General features: G+C 45.0%; 2 protein-coding genes across 2 annotated transcripts in view; both read right to left on the reverse strand.

The window, feature by feature from the left end:
* The window catches only part of LOC119647775, a 553,287-nt gene that overhangs the window by 200,129 nt on the left and 326,454 nt on the right, over window positions 1-26,704 (reverse strand). The window lies entirely within an intron of this gene.
* Window positions 1,785-2,681, reverse strand: LOC119647778. Its single transcript, XM_038048960.1, has 3 exons — window positions 2,572-2,681; window positions 2,189-2,509; window positions 1,785-2,121 (listed from the first exon to the last, which is right to left on the reverse strand). Exons 1-3 carry the CDS (start codon window positions 2,626-2,628, stop codon window positions 1,909-1,911), a joined length of 591 nt encoding a protein of 196 aa, XP_037904888.1. The 5' UTR covers window positions 2,629-2,681; the 3' UTR covers window positions 1,785-1,908.

Genomic DNA, 26,704 nt, shown 5'->3' on the forward strand with positions numbered 1-26,704 from the left:
CTGATGACTGCCAAAAAGGCATTGTATTTCGGTGGAAAACAGTATGAGCCTGAAGTTCCGTCGATGATGACGACTATAAACTAAATGTAAGCAGCCGTCAACAATTGCCTAAGAATTATAGGCATGAAGGTCCTTGGGTTTAACGCGAGCCTATAGGCATTATCCCGCTGATTTTCAGGGTATGACTCCTTGCGCCCCGCACCAAATGGTGCAGCATCTTCTCGTGTAGGCATGAATCCCGCCCAACTTTGCTCTCACGAAACTCGCTTTCAGAAGTTGCATAACTTCCTGAATATGTCTGGTCCCTGGCCCAGGTACCACCACCGTAGTTGCGATAGGGTTCGCTGATCATGGCGACGTCAATTCCCTTCTCTCGGATGGTCTGTGAGAGGAGGTCTTACCCCGTCTTACAATTGTTGAGATTGATTTGAACCAATTTCATTTGGGCCTTGTATTTAACGCTCTCCTGAACACTGGACATCTGCTATTGCCAGTAATATGTCGGTTGTCGGTTCCCTCCTTTCCTTCGAACAATATGCGTTTTCGGTGAACTATGCACTCCTTGTCAATATGTCGCTCTCTGTCAGGTTGGGGCACCTGTCAAAATAGTTAATACCAGATGCCAGGTTAAAATACTTGGAAGTAGGAAACATAAAGAAGTTCCTGCCGATTATACCTCCTGGAGAACTACTAAAATCTTTATCCGTCTCTGAGCAGAGCCCCTTCGAGAGTCCCCTTACTTCCTTAAACAACTAACTTGCGGTTTCTTTAGCCTTCCTTAAGCGTCTCTACAAGGCTTTTGACCTTTTCTTAACAAGCTTTATCAATCATGGTCAGGAAGGTTATTCGACGCCATAGTGACCCGATCGAAAATTAGACAGTGCACTATTCTATTGTAAGTTAATTTCTCTCTTTGTGCGGATACCGCAGTTCCACAAAAGTTTTGCAAGACCATCGCTTTCATTGGTAAGCTAGCTAGCCGAAGGACTCTCTCTCCAGTTGGAAAATAATCCCCAGTAAAGTGTGAAGAAATATCAAGTTCCTGCTCAATGCCAACGAACGTGAAAAAAACCTCTAGGGATCACTTCGGAAGTTGCCTAAAAATGAAAATCTCGAAAGCCTTTTGATTAGGTCAAATCATTTTTATTTTTTAGCTAGCAGCAATGTGGCAATATAAATCCCCCTCTCCTTAGAACAGCATGGATTCGGGGATGTATCGCACTCCTTGGAAATGTGTCCTTGCTGACCAAAAAAAGCATTGAACGAACTAATTAATACCCTCTTGTATGTGTTCGCAAATACATGCTATATGAACAGGATCGCAAAGAGATAGTTCGGGGCCAGGATGAATAGACCCCCCTCCCTTGCATGTTACCGAAATATCTGTTTAATTCTTTATTCCGGCTCCATGGGAAAACTTCGGCACCCTTCTTCTTCCCCTTTTCATCAGGCCTGTATTTGGGTCTTCTGATGGGCTGGAAGAATCAGAAACTTATTCAGTTAAACCACTGGCTTCGTTCTACTCTCTTAATAGGAAGAGAAGGTGTTGCACTTCTGACGTAGAGGGAGCATCTTTTTTGTTAATCCAGTTTTTTCGTTACTGACGTATAAGTCTACCGGTTTCCCTCTGTTAACTGACATTTTTGAGTTTACTGATCCTGTGCTTCCTTCTTTATCGAAAATGATTTCCTTTCCGTTCTCGTATTTTCCAATTTTCCTCTTCATTAACGAAGGCTACCCTAGCACATAACTTTTATTACTCAAGAATACAAAGGCATATCATTTAAAACTAGATCCATCTGTTCATTTCAGGATTGATTTTCCTATTCTAAACAAGAACCAAGTGTGGGTGGTTGATTTTTGAACATTCGCCAGGTTCCCTATATATGCGGGTTCTATCTCTGATTCCTACATTTTCCGTGGTCTCCTTCCGGCTAATCCTGCAGCAAAGGCTGTTCGATACGGTTGAATACTGCCATGAAGGGTGAGATTGTAGAAAAGCAGCACTTCCTCCGCGAGAGTGGTTCCGAATAGTTTCAATTCAAGTATGAAATTCCCAACAGGCAGATAGGAGGGAAGAAGGCTCGACGGCACGAACAAGTCTTTGACGTAGTATAATCCCTGAAAGCCAAAATTTGACAACAAATAATTCGATCCCAATCAAAATACTGCGACCTAATTCCATTACCCCAGCAACCGGACAGCTTTCGGGGAAATGGCCAATATCGGGAAACTCATTCATAGCCACCACAGCGAGGCTCGGCAGCGAGGATGAATTCAACCATACACACAGGTCCTCCTTCTCACGGTCAATCATCGTCACCTGGCCGACAAGAGGCAACAGGACGCTCACCTTCACCTGCGCTCGTACAGCGCGAATACTGTTCTGTACATTGATGAATGTTGAAAGTTTCGACTCGCCATCTCTTACGTTTATGGAACAATTGGCGTCGGCCAGCTTCCAATTGGACTGAACATCGCAAGTTTTGAATTTCATCGTGATGTCGGGCTGAAAATTTTCGATGGGATTGGGTTTGAGTGCGTTCTTCAAATGGAAAATACTGGGAATACCGCTGAGCTCGTGTATCCAACAAACGAAATTATAAAGCAAAATATTGAATATTTCATGGTAGCCGGAGCAGAAGGAATGAATGACTGAAACTTTTTGGCCAACTATTCACGGAGCTAACTTTCATCAAATTTGGAAATGAAATTGACCCAGATTTTTTCTGTTACCGAATAAATGAAATCGGGGGTAATTTAGCGGAAAAAGTATTTGTTCAATATGAGTTTCGTTGAACGTATGTTTTCCGTATTGGCGGATGTAATTGCTGTACGCTTGGGTGCTGAAAAAAATGGAGGTAAAATAATTATTTTTGGCGATTCTAGTAAACAAGTTACATAAAAGCCTTTTTGAGGCACTTTCTACGGGAAATTAGGCTTTGTCGGAACTGGATTAGTGGCTAATCTATATATGAAATCATCATCATCAACGGCACAACAACCGGTATCCGGTCTAGGCCTGCCTTCATAAGGAACTCCAGATATTCTGGTTTTGCGCCGAAGTCCACCAATTCGATATCCCTAAAAGCTGTCTGGCATCCTGACCTCCTCCATCGCTCCATCTCAGGAAGGGTCTGCATCGTCCTCTCTTTCTACCATAGATATTGCCCTTATAGACTTTCCGGACTGGATCATCCTCATCTATACGGATTAAGTGACCCGCCCACCGAAACCTATTGAGCCGGATTTTATCTACAACATGACGGTCATGGTATCACTCATAGATTTCGTCGTTATGTAGACTACGGAATCGTCCATCCTCATGTAGGGAGCCAAAAATTCTTCGGAGGATTCTTCTCTCGAACGCGGCTAATAGCTCGCAATTCTTCTTGCTAAGAACCCAAGCCTCCGAGGAATACATGAAGACTGGCAAGATCATTGTTTTGTGCAGTAAACGCTTTGGCCGTACTGTGCAATGGGCTCTATTGGCTGCCTACAACCGTGTGTGGATTTTATCATCGTTTCTGTTATCGGTTGGGATTTTCGACTCTAGATAATAGAAATTATCAACGGTCTCAAAGTTGTGTGTGTGTGTGTGTGGTGGGGGAGAAGCTACAGCTTCTGAGCTCTCAGGCCGTGTTGGCCCATTTTACTCGCCACCCCTGTCTAACGGAATATTCCCGATTCGTTAACGTATCGTAGGATTTCCGTTAGTGGATGTAATGCTGCCCGTCGCACTTGGAGAACATCAGCACCAAAGATCTTATTCCTGATGCATCCATAGGCGGGGCATTCACATAGGCTCTGCCACCTGTCATTATGAGAAGCTTGTTCCCGGTTTTTGAAAACAGACTTAGCCAATGCTACTAATACTCCAATTGCTGGCCCCTCTTTCGCTAAAGCATCCCAGATTTCATTTCCCTCTACGCCACAGTGACCAGGTACCCAGAGTAGTTCCACCGCATTGAATCTAGAGATAGAGTTCAAATGGTTTCTGCATTCTTGGAAGATTTTTGAGGTGATCAAAGGACTACTCAATGTCCTCAATGCAGCTTGGTTGTCACTGCAGATTGCGATGCGCCTGCCCTTCAACCGCCCGTCAATCACCCAGTTTGCCGCCCTTAGGATCGCATAAACTTCGGCTTGAAAATCCGTTTCATATTGTCCCAAAGGAAAAGCCCACTTCTCGATTTTATTCGAGAGGTAGACGCCGGCTCCAGAACCTTCTTTTGTTTTCGAGCCATCTGTGTAGAAGACTTCCGTATATCCCGCCACGCATTCCTTTGGGTCTTCCCAGTCCTCTCTACGCTTCAGGCTAACTTCATATCTTCTACCAGACAGATGTATGGGGACACGAGAATCGGAAGGCATTGTAAGAACTGGATTCAATCCTCCCAGTAACTCTTCCAATGTTCTGTTCCCCCCACATCCGTTACTTCCCCATAGATTTAATCGAATTAGACTATGAGCTCCTCTCATTGCAGTGCTTTGAATAAATATATCCAGGGGCTGCAAATTGAGTAGTGCATACAGAGCTGCGCCTGATGTCGTGCTCATGGCCCCAGTGGTACCAAGACACACAGTTCTTTGCAGTGCGGATAGTTTATGGTGAAAACCTTTTTGTTTCACCTTAACCCACCACATGATGGATGCATATACGAACATCGGCCTAATGATGGCAACGTATATCTACATTACCACATGAGGCCTGAGTCCCCACGTCGAGGCACAGCCTATAAGCTGTGAGAGCTCGTTTCATCTTTACCTCTACATGTTTGTTCCAAAGAAGTTTTTTATCTAGAGTAACTACCAAATATTTCACTTCTTCGGAGAGTTGAAGCGTAGTACCCCTCATTTCAAAAAGGCAAAGTCCATCCAGTTTTCTCCTTTTTGTGAATAAAACCGTTGTGGTTTTATTTGGATTAACTGACAGACCATGTCTGAGGCATCAGCTGTATATCAAATCAACGGCACGTTTTATATTCCTACACACCGTTCCAAGATCCTGATCAACAGCAAGCACAGCCACGTCATCAGCATAAGCTTGAATTTTGCAGTTCACATAGTAGTGAGTGGATCAGCATACTCCACAGAAGTGGCAAAAGTACTCCTAATTGGGGGCAGCTCTTCGTTGCTTCTTCAGTCAGGTATCGATCGACAGTCACCTTAACGCACAGCAATCTCTGCGTTAGCAGCACTTAATTAAAGCATCATAAACACCATGCGCTCTGGCGGGCATCACAAAGTTTTTGAAAAGGCAGACAGTCAAAAGCCCCTGCAATGTCCACGAGCATCCCCATCGCGTACTCACCATTCAAAGTTGCATCCACTGTCTTCGTGACCAAAGAATGAAGAGCAGACTCACAGGACTTTCCACGTTGGTAGGCATCTCAAAGTTGTAGTCTCCTATCTTTCTTCTTCCCGTTTGACTAGTGCGGTTTGATGTTGTTGGTTGGTTGGTGTTTGGTCCTGACGTTGCTACCATATATTTTGTCTTACCTTCATTTATGTGCAGCTCAAAATCTCGCGGCGCCTGCTCGATCTGGATGCAGCCAGTTTGTACGTCTCGGCTCGTTCTTCCCGTGGTGTCGATATCGTCAGCATAGGCCAGTTGTCGGGTGGACTTAAAGAGGATCATACCCCATGCATTTACCTCAGCACCACGGATCACTTTTTCAAGGACCAGGTTAAAGGTGACGATTAATACGGCATTCCCTTGTCGTAGACCGTTGTCGAGGTCGAATGGTCTTGAGAGTGATCCTGCTGCTTTTATCTGGCCTCGCACATTGGTCATGGTTAGCCTAGTCAGTCTTATTAATTTCGTCGGGATACCGAATTCTCCCATGACCCTGTACAGTTTTACCCTGGCTATGCTATCATAGGCGAGTTTAAAGTCGATGAAGAGATAGTGCAACTGATGTCTATATTCCAACAGTTTTTCCATCGCTTGTTGCACAGAAAAAATCTGATCTGTTGGTGAATTACCTGGAGTGAAGCCTCTTTGGTATGGGCCAATGATGTTCTGGGCGTATGGACTATCTGGCCTAGCAAGATAGCGGGGGACATCTTATAGATGGAACTCAGCAACGTGATACCTCTATAATTGCTGCACTGTGTGATATCTCCCTTTTTATGTATGGGGCAGATAATGCCTGTTTGCCAGTCGTCAAGGATTGATTCGTTGTCCCACACCTTGAGTAAAAGTTGAACCACCTGACATAATTGGTCGCCTTCATATTTAACCAATTCGGCTGCAATTCCATCGGCTGCACGGACTGTTTCTTCTATACTTGGTGGTGGCAATATTTGTCCGTCGTCTTCAATTGGCGGGACCTCCAACTCGCCGCTGTTCTGGTTGTTCAGTATTTCATTGTACTCATAGTTCCAATATTCCCATTCTGTCCGAAATCAGATTTTCCTCTTTGTCCCGCCAGGTGAACATCGAGGTGTGTAAGGCGTCTGGAGCGGTTGCTCCCTGTACTTTTCGAGTTCACTCTCCCAAGCTTCCTTTTTGCACATATGTCTGTGGACCGCTCACCACGCAAACCAGGTACTTTCAATAACCATTTCATGTGACACTGCTAATTGAATAATCGGCAGTCCGTTATCATTTGTATTTTGATGGAAGCTATGACGGCCAACGTATCGTTTGAATACGGACTCCGTCCCTACTTGGCTGTTAAAATACCCAAGTATGATTTTGATATCATATATATATATATATTGGGTCAGGGTACCAGCTTAGGCTCGCCTATAGGCGAGGTGTCTCGTTGTATAAAGAATTGCTGAGACAGTCGAAAAAGACGACTGGAGGCGATTCGTTGGTGAGTGTTGTGATGACCCTTGGGGTAGGGTCTACCGGATTTGCAGAGGAAAGCGAAGTCACGACATAGCTGGCATCAAGATGAACGGAGAACCTATGCTGACTTGGCGTGACAGTGTTTGTGCTCTGCTAGGTGAACTATTTCCGAGATCCGAGCCTTCGGTGTCTCCGGACGGTCGCGCTCAGGGAGGGGAAAAAATTCCTCCGATGAGATCGAAGAGAGCATGGCGAGGCTCAGGTCTCGGAAGTCACCTGGTTGGGATGGGATGAGAGGCGAGATGTGCAAAGCAATCTGGTAGGCCATCCCTTCTCATGTCCAGTGTTTGTTTGAATGTTGTTTTCGGGAGGGCTATTTCGATGCATTCCGGAAGACTGCCAGGGTGGTTGTGCTCCAGAGAAGGATAAGAATAGTCCTCGGTCGTACATCTCTTCTCCCGGCCGTTGGGGTGAAAACATCCTATCTGACGTCTAACAGGCAGTATGGCTTCCGTACTGGTAGGTCCACCGACGACGCCTTGATGCATGTGAAGAACTTTGTTGTCCGTTGTCCTAGCAAGTACGTCTTTGGAATCTTTGTAGATTTCAAAGGATTACCTAAGTTGGTCGTTTGTGTTGTTAAAGTTTTGTGAGTGTGACTGTCAGGAATTAGCTCTGTGGAAGAGGTATTTCCATGGTAGAAAAGCATTCGTCCAAGGTGTCAATGAACGTATGTGGGTGGAGGTGGAGCACAGCTGCCCACAGGGATCTATCACGGGTCGATTTATATGGAATCTGATGATGTACGAACTGATGGGCGAGCTTTCAACCGTTGCTGAATGTGTTGCCTACACGGATGATCTCCTCATTCTTGTTGAGGGGAACACTCGGCGTGAGGTCGAACAACGGGGTACTAAGTACATGCGCATCGTTAACTCGTGGTCTTTAAATGTTGGTGTCGCGGTCTCAACGGAAGAAAAACCGTCGCGATGATGCTGAAAGGCTACCTACGTCATACGCCGCGTGTAAATCTTAATGGAGTTCCATTGAAATACCGGAAGAAAGTGACATACTTGGGAGTCACGATCGCGGAACGCATGTACTTGTGTCCGCACCTGCGCGGACTCAAGTCCCGCTTGATTAAATTGGTGTGCATGTTGAGGCGTGTTATGAGGTGTGAATGGGGTCTAAGCAGGGGAGCTGCTAGATCCATTTATGTGGGACTCTTCCTTGCTTGTTGTACGTACGGATCCCCTATGTTGTATGATTTGGCGCTGACGGTACAGGGCAGCCAGCTGCTCTATGCTTGTCAGCGAGTGGCATTGTTAGCGTGTCTTCCTGTGTGCCGTGCGGTCTCGACCGACGCCATGCAGGTTTTGTTGGGTGTTCCTCCTTTTGATCTGGAGGTAGTCCGGCGTGCCACGGCATACAGGATCAGGAGGGGCGTGTGCTGCAAACGGATTTAGCTAGTGATGTACAGGTGGAGAGGTTAGGACCAATTGGCGTCAAAAGGCTGTTAAATGAAAGTGTTACATCTAAGCAGCTAGCTGGGGCATGGTAGCTTGAATGAGTTCCTTTTCAAGCGCAACCTTGCCTTCAGTCAGGGCTGGGTTTTATGTGGGGCAAACTCGGAGGACTGGTTACATGTTCTCTGTGTCTGTCCAGCATACCGTGACATCTACAATATAGACGATATGGGTGTTCATGTGGTGAACGGTATCTTCGATGTTAGCCAGTGCCTTGCTACTAATGGGACACTTAAATGCGCTAATGAATTCGCGCATGCTGCCTTCCGACGAAAGAGGGAGCTCCTCGACGCTGCTTCGCCTGCAGTATGATGGGCGAATGGTCTAGTGGCCGCGGTAGTCAGCCACCAGTCTTGCGTGTTTGGTGTTAGTATTGTCTTGTGATGTCCTTTGTGTTGTATTGTACGCAGAGCGGAAGTTAGCTGGTGACAGGTTCCGTTGCGGTTCTTCGCTTTGGGCTGAATCCAGTTAACCCGTTGCGGAATGCCGTCCCCACGTACTCGAGGAGGGCGATCAGACCCGATTTTGCAAGAGACTCATCTGAAGTGGCTCTGCCACGAAGCCTCACCGGAGGTTATCTGGTACCATGGGAACGGGGATAGCCCTCTGAGAGCATATGCTCGAGGAGAATTCGTGGAGGATGTGTTTTCGGCCCGGTTATTTGCGGCCCCCTAGTGGGAGTTTCATAGTGGTTGTGGTTATGCCTACATCGCGGGCAGAGTTCCTCGGAGCTTAAGCGTGGAGTTGCGCTGTATAACTCGAGTGCCGTACCTCTTAGTTGCGCAGAGGTGTTAGATAGACCTTGCATCCACTGGTTTGCCGTGTAGGGTTGTCAGCCCTACCCAGCCCTCAACCTGGAGGACCAGTTGATACAATTTGTCCCCTTTTTAGACGCAGGAAACTCGCCTTCATTCTTCTCCGTCTACAGCTTTTCGTTACAAAAGACCTCCCAGCGGTTACCACGTGGAGGTGGAGATAAGGTTTAGTAGAATAGCTGTTGGTGTTGGTATAGCAGGCGTTTCCCAGGTTTTGTGCTCCATCATGGGTGCCAATCCACGTTTCGCACTGGGACCTATACTACCCATTGACCACTACCATATACGAAATGGGTAACTAAAATGAAAAGTTTTTTCCTTTTATTTGTGTTCTGTGTCCCTACGTAGATAGCACCCAGCATGAGACACCCTCTTCAAGAGGTGACAACCGCAGTTCACTAATTAAATTTTTCGAAAGCTGCGGAAGAAATGTCCTGGAACGAAACGAAAGTGCTTTAGAAAAACTTTCGAATGAAATGCATTCAATTGCTGCAGCCTCAAGTACAACAACCTCTACCATATCTGAATACATTTGTGCATACTAAACAGCCGCCGACCCGCATAGGAATTCCCAAGTTGCCTTACGCACTTTGCGCTTGCATTCGCAATCTAGAATGATTTGCATACGAAAAGTGCATCAGCATCGTCATCGCGTTCATCAGCGCTCAAGAGTGTTTGTTTGGCAACGCTATACGGATAGTACGGAGGTCGCTAGCGCCATTCCGTACTCGTAGCGTATCCAGTCACATGTAGCATTCTGGAAAATGCAAAAAATCTACTTCAAACGCGAATCGGTTCCAAGATATTTGTTTTTGAAATAATTTGCATACTTGAACGTAGTCGGTGAATGCGGCGAATACGACGAGTCGCCAATACAAAAGGGGAGAAATGCAATCGATTCCAGATGTTTAATTAAAATCGAATTACGTTGGTCAGTTCCAATTCACTACCAATCGATCACGTACGATAGTCACGGACAATGTTTTGTATTGTCGGACGCTGATTCCATACTTGATCCAACCCCAACCGATGCCTATTAGTACCCAATAAATTGCTTGGACACATGTTCCCATATCGTAATTGCTCAATGAATCGCCCATAGAAGAGATAGAGAAGTTATTAGGGATCGTGACTGATGATGGAAGCGTCGTAATGGAGAGGTCGCGGGTTCAAATCTCGCCTGGGAGCATTCGCACATCGCTTACACGGGGCGCGGACTTGATTACTATGTCCCTGTGAACTATTTTCTTTGATTTACTGACCTCAAATCACACATGGCTGAGTTAATATTTGTTTTGGACTGTTTTGGGCTTTTGTGGGGCTAGCGCAAGGCGGATTGTTTGTGCCCCAGATTTCGGCTCGGTCTCACTTGTCCGCACTTTATGCGCTTCTCGGTCAGTTGGCTGAAGGCTCCGCGGAATGCTCCAGTGATCCCATGGATACTCGAGGCATTAACATCCATCAATCCATCAGCGAGTCGCCTTTGAACGTGTAATGTCCATGGACCACTCCGTCATTTGGCGAACAAATTCTGAACAGTTCAAAGATCATAAAATCGTACACGATCGTTTGTGTGTTTATTTAAAAAGTAATAAAGCTTTTTTAGCGGAATGTGTTTTTCATGATCGATCGTTTGTCCATGGCACCCTGTCCGCACTTTGTTTATTTGAGACAATTCTCTAAGGAATTTTAGAGTTTTCGTTACGGCTCCAGTGCATGATTTTTATGACGGTGAAAATAAATGGAAAACATTAAAATAGTAGTGTCGAGCATTTATGACGATTGGTGGTAGTAAACGAAGCTATTTTGGAAATGACTGATGCAATGTTAATATTGGGAAATTATTTTTGATTTGAGGTGTTAGCTATGGACGGTCCCAAACCCGTTTAATAGTGGGGGTGGGAAGCGTCACTATAGTCTGAATGGCTGTGTCACGGTTAGGCGCCTCAGGAAGGAGGTGACGTGAACTTCACTTCGTTTTATAACATTTGCTATTGAGCCACGAAGTCGCTGAGGCTGTGATTCGCCTGTGATGGTGTTTAAAATTCACTCAAAGTGTTCCCTGCTGGGGGATCCTGGAAGCCTTGAATGTTATAATGCATACCATGCCTTGGGGGTGGTTCATTTTTCGGCTACCATACCTGACTGACTATAATTAGAATCCTGAATGAGCAAGTACTTCTCTCAAGAGTCTTCGGAGGGTTTGTTTATCCCACCTTCAGCAAGAATTTCGGGGATACAATTTGAATATTCGAATCGAGGTCAGATGGTGGGACTCGGATAGCACTCCACTTCTTCTCTTCTCTACTGTTTATCGGACCAGAACCTAGTCGCTCTATGTACATATCCTATGATTATCTAAGTCCTCTGCCGACGCAAGAGCTCAGGGATCTGGTAGCGTATGTATAGTCAAGTAGTCCTGAATTCGCTCAAGGAGAGGAACTATTTGATTTCATCACTTCAACTCGTCTCGTGACTGCGAACTGGGGCCGAACCGGCTCGGACAGAGAGGGATACTTTCGAACGAAGTCGATTCACATCTCCCAGTTGGTAGCCAACAACGATATCCCCGCAAGACGTGGATTTATGATTTGGCCAACGTTTTGGCACATCAGCTGACATCTGTGGAATTCTGTTACCTTAGTACATGAGAGTGGTATCTCGTGGAAACGACTGCAAGTACGTTTAAAGCTGTGACACCATTAAGCTAGCACTGAAGGCTCAGTTGAGATGAACTCCTGACTAGCACTTGATCCGGGTTCTGAACGCGAACTCCCATCAGGATTTGTGTCAACCCACGCGTCAACTCCCTATTCGCATAGACAATTACGGGAATCATTTAAGGCGACTGCACTTAGCAAAGATAGCAGCTGGCAGCTTGGACTAAAACTCAAATCACAAGACCAACAACAACAAATATGGCAATAACGAGCACGACAACAACAACCAGTGAGAAAAGATGGCAAACTCCGAGTTGCGCGACAGTCCTTTGCCGCGAAAAAAAGTTCAAGGGTCAAGTCATCTCACCGGAGAGAATGGACCTCATCCAAAAAACTACCCAAGAAATGCGGGGTGGCTGCTACCATCGTCAACAAAAACACAGGTGTCCAAATGTCAAATGGCAATGACAAAAAAGGCATCATGGAGATGGAAGAACCGCTGGACGTTATTATACACCAGCGGAATTCCTGGAAGACAGCCGAAGAGAAGATTTGGAAAAAACACATCACTAGTGTCGCCCTTAATTGCACAAAATACAGTGCCCTCAGGGTGCCAGAGGGGGAAGAAATAATCGAGAAAAGGAAGCAAGGGGAAAACAGCGTGGATCTGCAGACAGGGACACAGCAAGAAGAATTCCGAGGGAACAAATAGCGTCGAAAAAAGGAGCAAATTCAACAACAACAACCTAAATTGGATAGAGATGGCAATGGCTCCAATTTGTCAAAGTCGAAATTGAATATGACGGCAACATCAGCGCCAAAGTAAAAGAGAAGGCGAAACCGGAGTCTGGAGCCATTCTCATCAAGCCAAGCGAAGGAAACTCTTTCGCGGAAGTTATTCGAGAAGTCTGCAACACGCCAAACCAGAAAACACTGTGGTAGACGCTAAATCTATCTGGCGATATATTGAACTTGCTGAGCTTATGTCAAATACCGATGAGAAGAGTACGTTCTGTGAGACAGTCTAGACATTCTAGGCAAGGGGGAGAGAAGCTACAGCTTCTGAGTACCCAGGCCATGTTGGTCCATTGTACTCGCCACCCGCATTTAATGGAATATTCCGAATTCGTTAACATATCGCAGGATTTCCGTTAGAAAATGTGATGCTACCTTTCGCAACTGGAGAACATCGGGGCATTCACATACGAAATGCTCCGTGGCTTCCGTTTCCTCATTACAGGAGGGACACGTACCATCTGGAATAATTCCTATTCTGAACATATGCCCACTTAGTGGCCTATCAGAATGCCCAAAATACTCCTGCAAGTCCTCGAGATAAGCATTGCGGTACGCATGTTTGGTTCTGGCAAGAAAAGTTTGCTGCGTCTAGCAGCGTTTAGGTTCTGCCTCCTGTCATTGTGCGAAACTTGTTCTCGGTTTTTGAAGACAGCCTTAGCCAATGCTACTAATTCTCCAATTGCTGTTTTCGATCCTGCCATGGGGGAAATTGACCCCTTTTTCGCTACCTCATCCGAGTTTTCATTTCCCTCTACGCCACAGTGACTAGGTACCAACAGTAGATCCACTGTATTGAATCTATAAATAGAGTTCATACGGTTTCTGCATTCTTGGACGATTTTCGTTGTGATCAAAACACTAATCAACGCCCTTAATACAACCTAGATATCACTGGAGATTGCGACACACCTGCCCTTCAACCGCTCGTCAATTACCAATTTTGCCGCCCTTACGATCCCATAAACTTCGGCTTGAAAAACCGTTGCATATTGTCCCAAAAGAAAAACCAACTTCTCGTTTTTATACGAGATGTAAAGTCCGGCTCCAGAATCCTGTTCTGTTCCTGAGCCATTGTTGTAGAAAACTTCCATATATCTCGCCATGCATTCCTCTGGGTCTTTCCAGTCCTCTCTACGCTTCAGGGTAACTTCATATCTTCTACCAAACAGATGTATGGGGGCACGAGAATCGGAAGGCATTGTAAGAACTGGATTCAGTCCTCCCAGTAATTCTTCCAATGCTCTGTGCCCTTATATTCGTTGTTTCTCCATAGATCTAATCGAAATAGTCTATGAACTGCTCTCATTGCAGTGCTTTGAATAAATATATCCAGAGGCTGCAAATTGAGTAGTGCATTTAGGGCTGCACCGGATATCGTGCTCATGGCACCGGTGATACCTAGACACACAGTTCTTTGCAGTGCGGCTAGTTGATGGTGAAACCCTTTTTGTCTCACCTTAACCCACCACTCTATGGATACATAAGCGAACATTGCCCTAATAATAGCAACGTATATCATTACCACATGAGGCCTGAGTCCCCATTGCGAGGCAAAGGTCCGTTTGCACAACCCATAAGCTGTGAGAGCTCATTTCATCTTTACCTCTGCATTTTTGTTCCAAAGAACCTTTTTATCTTGAGTGATTCCCATTTATATCACTTCCAGTTTTCTCCCATTTGTAAATAATATCATTATTGTTTTATTTGAATTAACTGATCCAAGATCCCGATCAACATCAAGCGCAGCCACGTCATCAACATAAGCTTGAGCGTGTATTGGCATGAGTCGATCAGTATGCTCCACAGAAGTGGCGAAAGTACACCTCCCTAGGGGCAGCCTTCCATTGCTTCTGCTGTTAGCTAGCGATTCACACCCACTTCAGCGTTCAGCAATCTCTGCGTTAGCATAGCAGGGATCCACTCAATAAAAGCATTATCAAAAACATTGGCTCTGGCGGCATCACAAAGTTTTTGAAAAGGCGGCCAGTCAAACTTCTCTTCAATGTCCACGAATACCCCCATCGCGTACTGATCCTTCAGAGTGGCATCCTCTATCTTTGTAACCAAAGAATAAAGAGCAGACTCAAAGGACTTTCCACGCTGGTAAGTGGGTGCGACTTAAGTACGTTCCCACGAATATGACGCTCAACCAGTCTCTCTAAACCTTTCAGCAAGAATGAAGTCAAGCTGATCTGTCTGAAGTTCTTTAGATTAGAATAATCATCTTTCCCAGGTTTCGGTATGAATACTTCTTTAACCTTTTGTCAAGAGGAAGGTATGTAGCCCAGAGCAAGACATCCTTGAAAAATATTTCTTAGAAGTTGCTCTAAGTGCTCCATACCCTCCTTCAGCATTGCTGAATAGATACCATCCATGCCGGGTGCTTTGAAATGTTCAAAGGACAGGATGACAGTTCTCACCTTTTCATGGGTAACAACAGCTTTCGCAGTGTTCCAATTCCCCCTTGCAGTGCTTGCGTGTTGAAGGTGTTGCAAGAGCGTCAACTCTCCCCTTACCATTTCTCTCACCCGTTCTCCCGGGTGGTGTACTTTCAGAAGGGTCTGTACTCATTCCTGGAGCTCATGAAAGTACCGTGGAGTTTTCTAAAAGAATCCAACTTGGCCGACTCATCCCTTTTAAGGACTCTGCACAGCCTTGAAGTCCCTCTTTCGCCTTCCAGTTCCTCACAGTACACTCTAAAGGAGTCTCGTTTCGAACACCTAAAGAGGCTTTTATATTCACGCTGGGAGTTCCGGAAATTTAACCAGTCTTCGTTCTTATTACTTTTACAAGTCTGGAGCACGCCTCAACCAGATTCTCGAGGCACACAAATTTTGCAGTTCGCCACCAATATATGAAGAGATCAGCAGGAAACAAAAATCTAATTTTACAATAAGTTGTCGGGAAATGGTTAAAAACCCGACAAAACTTCAACATTAAGATGCGCTAGATGCTTGGGCACTATCCTTGACGCAACCTTTGCTACGGAGCCCTTAGTGTCAGCGATCCAACAATGGAAGGTACTAAAAAAGTTCACGGCTAGTAATTATGAGTACATTTCCTTCAAAGTGACAAACAGCTGCTCCCAATGTTCTTACGTCTGGTAAACACCTACCGGGTGGAATATCGAAAAAATCACCGTCGGAAAATTTGTCGTAGCTCCCTCAAGTGGAGCATATCAGCGACACGACACAGGGGCAGACAGAGAAACTGCGACTGAATATCTAGTTCATTCAGTTGTAAGCGTTATCAACGCAGCTTGGATTGCGTCGGTTCCCAATAGGAAATTGCATTCCGGAAAATAACCTGTGTATTGGCAGACGGCTGAAATTGAATACCTCTGCATCATAATTGATACGAAGATAAGCTTCCTCAAACAAATTTACAATAGAACAGGCCACGGCTAGAATGTTTGTGATGTGGCGGCTGATGTCCAATGTCGGAGCTCGCTCATGCAGCTGGCGGCCACCGGATTTCGCTCCCATGCTGATTAGAGCTGGCTTGAGCTAATAGTCAAACGGTTCAGGGTGAAACTCAAGGACGCACTAAGGGAGTGTTTTAGCCGGTTTTCTATATGAGGCAGGAGTGTCTAAATGCATTTGAACTCCCTACCCGAAAAAATTACTGTGCACTGGGGAGAGGGTGTGCCGTTCGTGGGGCCATGAAGTAGCGAAGTAACACTCTGTACTTCAAAGTTGGCGCCAGAGAGTATGGTATTGATGATTTTGTAGTTAGGGCTCTATGCAATGCTAGCAAATAGACTGTTGTGTGGTGAAGTGGTTATTGACAGTTAGCTGACAACAGACAACAAAAGGCCGCCCGCAAGGAGGCTCCGATAACAATCCTAACTGAAGAAGCCATACATATTCTGAACAAGATTGCGAAGAATAAGGAGACCGGTACTGTGGACGAGTAGGATGAAAAGAACCTCGTTAAATACCAAGCGATTATCGGAAAATATAAGAGCAAACCCCCAGAAACGGGCAGAAGTCGAAGCCCACCGCTTTTAAACGAAATCGATCTCAACACGAGGTTGAACAACAATACAAGCGGGGCAGTGTCTGCAATGGCTCGCACGTTAACCCAAAGTCATCCCATACGGCGAGATCTCCAGGAGACCAGTCGCTTGCTTCTGGTTGCCGAAGATCCGCCGATAAGCCCGTTCCATTTCTGCGCTTTTAACAGGAAAGGATTCCCATGAAGGATTTGGTGGTTATTAAGGAGCTCTATATAAATGTTGAGTGTCTGAAAGCATTGGAATAGGCATATTACGAAGTGCGGTTCAGAGTCAGGAACGCAAAGTAAAAGTGTTCTGCTCCGCGAAACCAGCCGATGACCTAAATCCAGTCGACGCTGCCAACGAGCTGTTGCTGGAAACAAAGATCGACGCTCTAACGGGCACTGATTTGCTTACATGCGGGGTTCCATGCAAGCAGATCATTCTGAGGGTAGCCTAAAAAAATTTGCTCCAAGTGAATTGCGCCTCAGCCAATCTGCTCGTGTTCCTCCTAGAGGAAGACTTCGACGTCGCCCTAATGTAGGAGTCCTGGATCATAGGAGGCCAAATAAAACAAAAACAAATATTATAATTTATCCCTTCACCAAGAAGAGTCGCAACGCTTTTCTGTGTCCGGACCTGAGTTCCAGCATGCTAGTCGAACCAGACAGGGGAGAATAATATGTATAATTTCTTGGATTACATGGCTCACGATCAATCAGCTGCGCCAGAAGAACTACAATATTCGACGTCCACCGTAGTAATAAAGAAGGCCAACCTGTTGATAACAGAGGAAGTAAGTTGCTTGCCAGGTGGCTCGGTCCATCATTAAGTGGATGCAAACTCAAGACTCCAAGCATCATCGAAAAAAAAAGCACTTCGGTCTGGTCTAGCATTGAACTTGGGACGGATTTCAATTCAATATAATTCGCACTCATGTCGTCTTTGCGATTATATATAAATGCAGCGATTACCAGCCACTTTCGATCACGCAGCTTCCAGGGCACAGCTGAGGCAGCATCTGATGAGTTGCTTCTGTCCTGGACAAAACCGTCAATCAAGATTTTTCCTTCTTCTGTTGATAACCGGCAATGCCAACACATACGCTTTGGGACAGCTTGGAAATCAACGAATGAAGTATGTAAATGGGGCACTAACCTTCCTTTTTCTCAGCTCGGTGAACTGCGCCAGTTGTGAGAAGGTCCTTGATGCGAGAATGAGAGTGTCTGACCAGAGATCCTTCTCGAACCGCAGTTTGATACTTGTCAGTCTAGATCTCATTGTAGAGGTCTCCAACCCTTTCCGAGACCCCAGGAGGATCAACTAGAGGAAGTCCGGAAAAATTATCAAGAACAAATTCTCCGATGCGTAAGTTCGTAAGATTGGTACGACAGGCGAGCTGTGAAAAAGGCATTCGAATCCGCCTTGAAAATATCATGTCCTGCTAAATGCAGAAGGATGGTATTGCCAGCATGGTGGAATAAAGGGTGAGCAGGGTGCTAAGGGCACAAATATTGGCAGCCATGGAGAAACTGTCTGAAGAAACACAAGTCGGCAATTTGGACTACCAATAGGTGCGCTGTTAATAGAACATTGAAAGCACCAGAAATTCTGCGAGATTCAGCAAGAATCTGTCCAAGGAACATAGAAGCCCACGTCAAGTTGTAAAACCAGCAGTGAAGCTCCCAGAAGAACTTCCCCACCAGCGAGGAGGGCTGCGAATTAGAACCTTGGAAGGTATGCAATGGTCGTGCGTCGCGCGATATTATCAAATCGGTTTTTAACGAGAATAAAATCGACTGTACTATAGACAGCTTCTTCGCATATAAATCTCCAAGCCCAAATGGCATAGTGCGAATCATGCTACAGAAGAAGCAAGAAAGGGCTGTGCCGTGGCTTATTGGGATATGCCGGAGCTATATCCCTTTGGGATTAGTTTGACTGTGTACCACACGAACTCATTTGGTATGCTTTACGACAACACTTCGTGCCAGGAGAACTCGTGCGCTGGGTTCAATTGCTCTACCACGATCCGAAAAGTAAAGTTCGAAATATGGCGGTTGTATCAAAACCGCTTCGTGTCTCTGTTGGTGTTCATCAAAGAAGCGCCCTCTCACCACTCCTCTTTGTTCTTGTTATGGACACCGCCACACGGGATATCCAACGTCCAACACCCTACACACTGCTTTATGCAGATGATTTTTTCCTAGCATCTGATAGCAAAAATGATCTCGAGCAACTTGTTCAGGAATGGAATGATCGCCTCATGCAACACGGTCTCAGATTGAATTTAAACAAAACTGAATTTTTGACGACCGATCCCAATGAAACAGGCACAATCACTGTCAGCGGCAGTGATCTGCCCAGAATTGAGCGATTTAAATAGCTCGGGTCAACGCTATCAGCCAATGGAGAGCTGCGTTATCAAATTGCTTCACGCATTAACGCAACCTGGATGAAGTGGCGTTCTACAACTGGTGTTCTTTTTTATCGACGTATCAAAGAACGTCTCAAATCTAAAATTTACCGCAATGTCGTCCGTCCAGTCGCTCTCTATGGTTCTGAGTGTTGGCCGACTATAAAAGACAATGGACGGCGTCATGCAGTAATGGAAACGAAGATGTGGCGTTGGACTAATGGCGTCACACGTTTAGATCACATCCGAAATGAGGATATCCGCGATCGTTATGGGGTTGCATCGATCGTAGAATAGTTGCGAGAGAGGGGTCTTCGATTGTATGGTCACACAATTCGTGCCAACGAGAATTCACTTGCCAAGATTGCTCTGAACATCAAAATCGATGGTAAACGACCAAAAGGCAGACCTAAACAACGGTGGCTTGATACGCTGGACGAGGATTTGAAAGCCTCGAGATTGCGCCCAGATCAAGCATTTGATAGAGCGAAAGGGCCAAGCCGATCACGACGAGCCGACCCCGCTTGTGAACGGGACAAAGGCTGAAGAAAAAGAAGAAGAAAAGAAAAGACACGCACACAATTTTCGTACCAGAAGTTGACAACTCTTTCGTGTTGAAGACCCCAGAACGTGTCCTAGATATCTACTTAAAAATAATTATAGATAGAACACTTTCTCTAAATCTCAGCACACCAGCAGAAACCGCTCCCCATGAGGAAATTGGCATGGTTGAACAATACAGTACAGACAGTATACCCTAGCTGCCTTTCTGGCAGTATTCTTCACCGACGGATCAAAGATGGCCTGTGGAGTCCGTGAGTAAACACAATGGATCCAAGTCGTATGGCCTCCCAGGATTCGCAGTGCAGAAACACGCTGGACAGTATGGACGATATGCTCAAAGTTACCCTCCTGCAGGTTTCCGGTTAGAGGAACATAGAGACATACCCTACAATTGACATTGCTGAGAGGAGAGAGAAACCCTCTGGAACTTCCTTTGCGATTGCCCAGCTCTACCTGGAGCCAGGCGGACAATAGCTAAATCGTTCTTTGGGGACCTCAGAAAACTGCAGAGTGGAAGAGCTACTTTCTTACGTGAATGCTACTAGCTGGCTCTTAAGGCCAGTCATGCACTGATACCTACCTAGCCTACTTAATATTCCACTAGATGAAGAATATTTCATCCAGAATTAGGGCGAAGACAATTTCACAAAATTTCCCAACTACATAGATAAGGTTTCTACAGTTTGCTCAACGTTTTGTACCATTAAAAAACGCTTAACACAACCTAGCATTATAAATTAAGCGATGATATCGCCTTCGTTCCCAAGCAACAATATCATTCAGAATCGTGCTCATCGGCTCTGCTGCTTCTAAAATGCATATTGTTATGCGTCTTTGATGTGGTTCGTCGTGAGTTAATGCAACCGAGCATAAACAACTCATCTTATGTTTACCTCCATCCAAATGAGTTTCGTAATATCTCACCAACAGCTCAATTGACGGTAGCAATTAAACACCGCACGGTAAACATCCAGAGCAAATGGGACTCAAACAATCCTGTCCATAAATAATCTGTTTATCATGTCGCCATTGTGCATTCCATCACCATCGTCAACACAATCGCATTACCCCAACTGATATCCAAGAAATTCCGGAGATATGATAAAATCTCCAAAAATATCTTTAGATGCTTACCGGAGAGAAAGAGTCAAATTACCTGAGATGCAATCAACGGTGTCAACGTGTTAAATTACAATGGAGATGTTGATAAGATTCAACCAGTAGTCATCCCGACGCATTAGTCTCCAAGGGCCTCACACCTCCTCCAGCTACTATGCCACTTGGACCGGGGTTCAATCTGTAATTCTTGTTCTGTGATATCTGAATCTTTTGTTGGCTGACGGTGCTCTGTCTTTTGTGTGCATTTGCATTTTATTGTTCGCTTTTTCGTGTGGAATTTTATCACAGGTTGAATTGTTCAAGAGGACGACATGTTGTCGCGCTGTCGTCATCCTCTGACAAATTTATGCACTTCTAGAATCGTGACTTTAAGAAAACATTGAACTCCCGAAAAAACAAGTAGCAATTCGTACATGAGCAACGAATGGGAATTAATAGTATGAACGACAGAAGAGGGTAAGGTTACGAGTGGGATTTTTAACCCGCAAGCGGAACACGTTCAAGGATGTGGAGGTCCTTCTGCATGGTATACAAAAATGACTGCATAATTGGGTGTCGTTGCAAAGATCTGTAAGTAACGAAGTTTGCTACTAGCGGTTCCATGGAAAACTAATTGAGCCTGGAAGGATCTATTCAAAATACATCAACCCCTGCCTGAGAAAGAAAGCCCTAATTTTTTCGGAATGGCAGATGAGGTTGAATCTGAAGATAAGGCATATTCTACTAGTCAAGGCTCTCTTCGCAACAAGGGTTAACACATCATGCTCGAACCCCGGTGAATTTAGGAAAAACGACCCAAAGGAGTAAGCAAAGAAAATGACCAGCACTATGGACTCGGCCAGAAAAACACTGGAGCACTTCGAGCTGTGTTATGTCTATTGATTTCTGTAATCGATATTTGCAACCAAAAGAAATCACCTTGAAAGTGGACGAGCCAAGGAACAAAGCATCAGTACAGGAGTTGAATAGCACAAAAATGGCATTGTTTTTGCCGAAAATAATCAAGTTTTTATTCTGTCTATCGCCGAAACTCGAAAACGAGTGAAGGAGATACTCTTTTAGTTGGGATAGATACTCTGTTCTTGGGGCATTTTCTTCGGTTCGAAATAAACCTTGTTTCAGTCTTACTTTGTTTATTTATGGACCCGCCATCATGAACTTAACAGACAAAAAAATGTAATGAAATCCGCTTCTTCGTTAGGTTCCACATTGTATATTTTTCTATAAACAAGGTTAGCAGATGCATTTAGAAGGAATTGTGTATCTATTTTCCGAACTCTGAGCCTTGTCGTCTATTTCGTCTTGTGTTTTCTATAAAAGTTTTTCGACAATCATTGCTTTTATTTAGAAAGAAAAGCAAAATGTCCTCAAGAACATTTTGTAATTTGCAAGGGAGAGAAATCTGTAGAAAACATTTCTGATCTAAATGTCAGCGAACAGACAGAGGAGACAAAAACAACAAAATAAGAGAGAGGGTGTTGGGGACATCCTGAGTTTAGCATTTCGGTACCGCCCTGTCATTCCTATCTAAGAGCACCGTACTGATTACTTGCGCATTTCTTTCCTATTTGGTCACCGAAGTGACTATGCTTGAGTTCCATTCCCTTGGAATTGATATGATGAGTTTACAGTTGAATAAATTCTATTAAAACTCGTTCAAGCATCTATGTATCATTGAGCTGAGATACAATTACTTATTTTCTTGTGGTTTTCGAAATGACTCCAGTCATCCCCCGCCCAGTATTCTTTGTTGAATATTAACTCCAAAAGTGCTCTTTCGTGATGTCCATTTGATCCTGTCATTGTCAAAGTTCAACTTTATTCAGTTCCAGTCGAATATATTAAAGAAACAATAAAAGATTTCGCAATTAGATAGATAGCTAGCTTTTTGGTGTGATAGTTAGTTTCCACTCGTTGTTGGCTAAATTGTTTTTCGCTTTCTCTCAATCAGTTGGAATAGTGACAAATCAGTTGAAGTACTGACAAAGGATGATACTTAAATTTTGTTCAGGTACGATATTTGAAGTAATGTGGAAATATGGAATTCCAGACTGGTAAACAGTCCGCCTACCAACCAGACTCCTTCCCGGCTAGATTATGTGTCGGCTAAGGGAGCAGCTGATACTGAATGATGCTTTAGATGCCTTGGCTTTGGCCACGAGATGGCATGCACCAGTACAAATAGCAGGTCGAACTAAGGAGGAGATGTGGAGTGGACGGCCATATCAGCAAGGACTGTGACAAGCTGTTTAGTATCCAAAGAGAAGGAAGGTGTGGACCGCCGGCAGCAGCATGCCTGGAAGGCAGGAATACAGCCCTCAATACAAATCACACTCCTAAACCATTTGCGAGAAAAATATCGATGTGGCCAAAATTAGTGAGCCAAATTGAAATCACGGTGGTGGCATTTAGGTGAAAGACGAACGAGCCAAGCAGGGCAAAGGGCTTCCGGAGAACAAACCTGACATACGTGAGCACTACTTTAGCGAATAGAGTCGGTTGATAGGTCAATGAGGACTATTCTCACAGTGAACACTAGGAAATCTGCATGGAAATCAAACTCAACAAAGAGCTTTCGCTGAATACCGGGTGGTTTGCTCGGCGAAAAATTTTGAGAGGGACATGTTTCTCGCGACGCATAACCCCAAAATATCACTGGCAGAAAAAGCCCCCTAATTTTCTTCATGAGTGACGGAAGCATGTGGTGCGATTATGCCCAGAAGCCGACTGCTCCCTAGTAGGCAACTTAGCTACTGGTGGAATAACGAAATTGCAAGTTAGCCAGCCGCATGTTTCCGAACAAGGAGGCTTTAGCATAAACTCAGGGGAAAGCCTGAAGGCTTCAAAGATCACCTCAGGTGACTTGTCGGTAACTCCTGAAAGATACTGTTACAACTCTGTTTCTCACCACCAAAACAGCGGAAGGGAAACTTCTGTGTCTAGTTTAACGACGGCAAAACACCTCCAAATATGTGGTAGAATCGCCGACAACAAGGCTCCGGGTTTGGATGGCATCCCTTAATGGACTTGAAGTTGGCAGTGAGGACTAGGCCCGACCATTTTGCTTTCGAGACGTGCCTAGAAGAACGCATGTTCCCTGCTCAGTAGAAAAAGCAAACGCTGATGTTGCATACCAAACCCTACAAGCCACCTGCAGACCCAGCTTCATATCGCTTATTCTGGCTGTTGGATACAATGGGGAAGATGGTAAAGAGAGTCACCTACAACAGACTCCTAGCCATCATTGAAAGCAGGAATAGCTTCTTGGTGATTGTGCTCATATCGCGGCCAGATCCTTCCTTGTAAGCTCAGGCGTGGAGTTGCGCTCTACAACACAGGCACCGTACCGGTTAATTACGGCAGAGGTGTTAAATAGGTCTCACTTCCACTGGAATGAATGTTGATGCTGCATTGAGCATAAACCAGTAAAACTGTTCTAACCATGGCAGGTCTCTGCATCTGAATTCAAATCAATTCGTGTCTGAAGAGGACGGCGGGATCATGCAGTTCTTAACGACATGGTGGTTGCTGCAGGCAATATCTGCACTGCTTCGGTTAGGACGATTTGGAGAATCGTCCTAGATGCGGTGGCATACCCGAGCGCGAGCAAGGTTTCCAATGGAGAGGATTAATCAGAGCCAAGCGTTGCACAAGATCGTGAGCCCGGAGAATTTAACCGCAAAGATGCTAACGTCGAAGGAGAACTCGCTTCTGGTTTCCACCGTAATACTAAAAACACAGCAGGAGTTGCTGAAACAGAAAGAAGCAGAAGGAAAAGGAACGGCAAACTCACTCTGTGGAGTACTACCTAAATGATGGTTCCGCAAGGCTGAGGCTAGAGAGTTCGGAAGTAGTATTTAGTGGGTGTAAATCCCATACGAACTCGCCCTATCAATGACGTTTGCGCAGTGGAGCTGAAGCGGACTATTGTTTCTAAGATTTTACACCTCCATGTATTAGGTACGCAAAGTTTTAATAAAATGCTGAAGATGCGCGATTTGGACGGACTAGCCATGGAGATCCAAAAAGCAGCGATCTTTGCAACCTGTACCATAATCTAAAGACCCTTGCCGGGTAGTAGCCTGGCTTAGTGGGGCCTGTTCTGGATTAGTATTGTAGCGGAGCGACCAATTTTTGCGTTGAACGCACGCAAATGCGATTCGCGTTGACTATGACTTCGAAAAACAATTTTTTCGTTCAAATTTTAAAAAGTTTTTATGAAATCATCAGGTCCACGTGCGACAGGCAGCGGAATATACCTGGCCCTGCAGCTAGTCACCAAAAAAACTGGACTTACTGGGAGTTCTGGGAACTACCACCCGAAATACAGCACCACGTCGTCTTACAATTTACGTCCTAGGGTCGATACAAGCGCAGAGGTCTCATTTCTTTTCGTATTCCGGCATCAAAATTTACCATCGCAATCTTTGACACTCGCGGCAGCAAATTTGGGTTGAGGACTTCAATGAACGTTTTGCTGTCGCTTCATTATCGTGGACATCGACATTCCTATCTTAGACGCAGATTTCCTGTGCCACTAAGGATTACTAGCGAATCTACATAATGGGTCCCTCATTGACCACAAAACTTCCCTTAGGTTATCAGGAAGAATCTCATCCTGCTCATGCAGCAGTCTTTCTCTTGTTTCTGATGACGCTTTCGACGCATGTATTCGCGAATTTCTTTAAAAATACCGCAAAACCACTTCTGAGAGTAGTCTCTCTGAACCTGTTAAGCATGATGTTCAGCACTGCATCAACACTACTGGCTGGCTATCTTTTCTAAGGTGCGTCCATTACCACCGTAAAAACCACCACCAATTGCGGGGAAGGAGCTTTAAAGCGGGGTATTGGAAGACTTTCAGGCAATTGTTGGTCTTCCCCATTTCACATGGTCCCTAAACTCAATGGCAATGGAGATCTTGTTGCAACTACAGACGTTTACATGCTCAGACGATACCCCGTTTCACTCTATCACAGTTTTGCGCACTCTATCGAAAACAGCCGTATTTTCTTAGTCAAGGCATACCATCAAATCCCTGTATTTCCCGAAGACATTCCGATGCAGGCTACCTTTGAAACTCTTCGATATAACTAGGATTACTTTTGGATTGCTCAACGCGCCACAAATCTTGCAGAGATTCATCCACTCTGAGCTGGAAAACCTCCACTTCTGTTTTGTATATTTAGATTATGTTCCGCTCGTATATTCCTCTGAGTCTTAGCACTTATAGCAGGTGTCCTTGACAGTCTAGTACTCAACATGGAGAAATGCCAATTCTTACAATCGCAGATGAGATTCCTCAGCCGCCTAATACCCCTGAAGGCATTCAACTGGACCCAGTCAAGGTGCAATCGATTTCGAACTTGCCACTTCCGAAAACTTTTAAGGATCTGAGAAGGTTCTTTAGTGTATTAAACTTCTATCGTCATTTCTCGCCCAAAGCCGGCCACCATCAGTCGACCCTTAACGCCTTCTTGCCTGGGCCAAAGATTAGAGACTCCCGTTTGATTGCGTGGTTCGCAGAGGCTGTCCAGTCGTTTGAGACCACCAAGTAACAGCTGGTGGATGCTACATTTCTGGCATTCTTTCCGCAATATGCAGCACTAATCGTATTCGCTCTTCACCAAAAAGTGTATCAAATCTGGTAGCCGTTGAGCTTTTTTTTTCCAAACAGCTGAATTCCACTCAACGGAACTACACCACTTTCGATCGTGAGTTATTAACCGTGTACCTCGCAATTAAATACTTCCGGTATTCCCTTGAATGCAGGCCATTCATAGTGTTGACGGACCATAAGCACTCATTTTTGCTTTAAAACAAAAGCCCGTAAAGCATTGGTTCGCCAAATTCGGCACTTCAGCTTTATCAGGCAGTTACTTCCGATATTCAACATGTGTCTGGAAAATGTAACGTAGTCGCTGACGCTTTGTCACGTGTTGCAGAGGTCGACATCCCCACCACCGCCAATCCAGTTTCCGGCAATCGGTTAGTCGGCTAGTCACCG

The sequence above is a fragment of the Hermetia illucens genome, chromosome 2, assembly GCF_905115235.1.
Source record: "Hermetia illucens chromosome 2, iHerIll2.2.curated.20191125, whole genome shotgun sequence".
Lineage (NCBI taxonomy): Eukaryota > Metazoa > Arthropoda > Insecta > Diptera > Stratiomyidae > Hermetia > Hermetia illucens.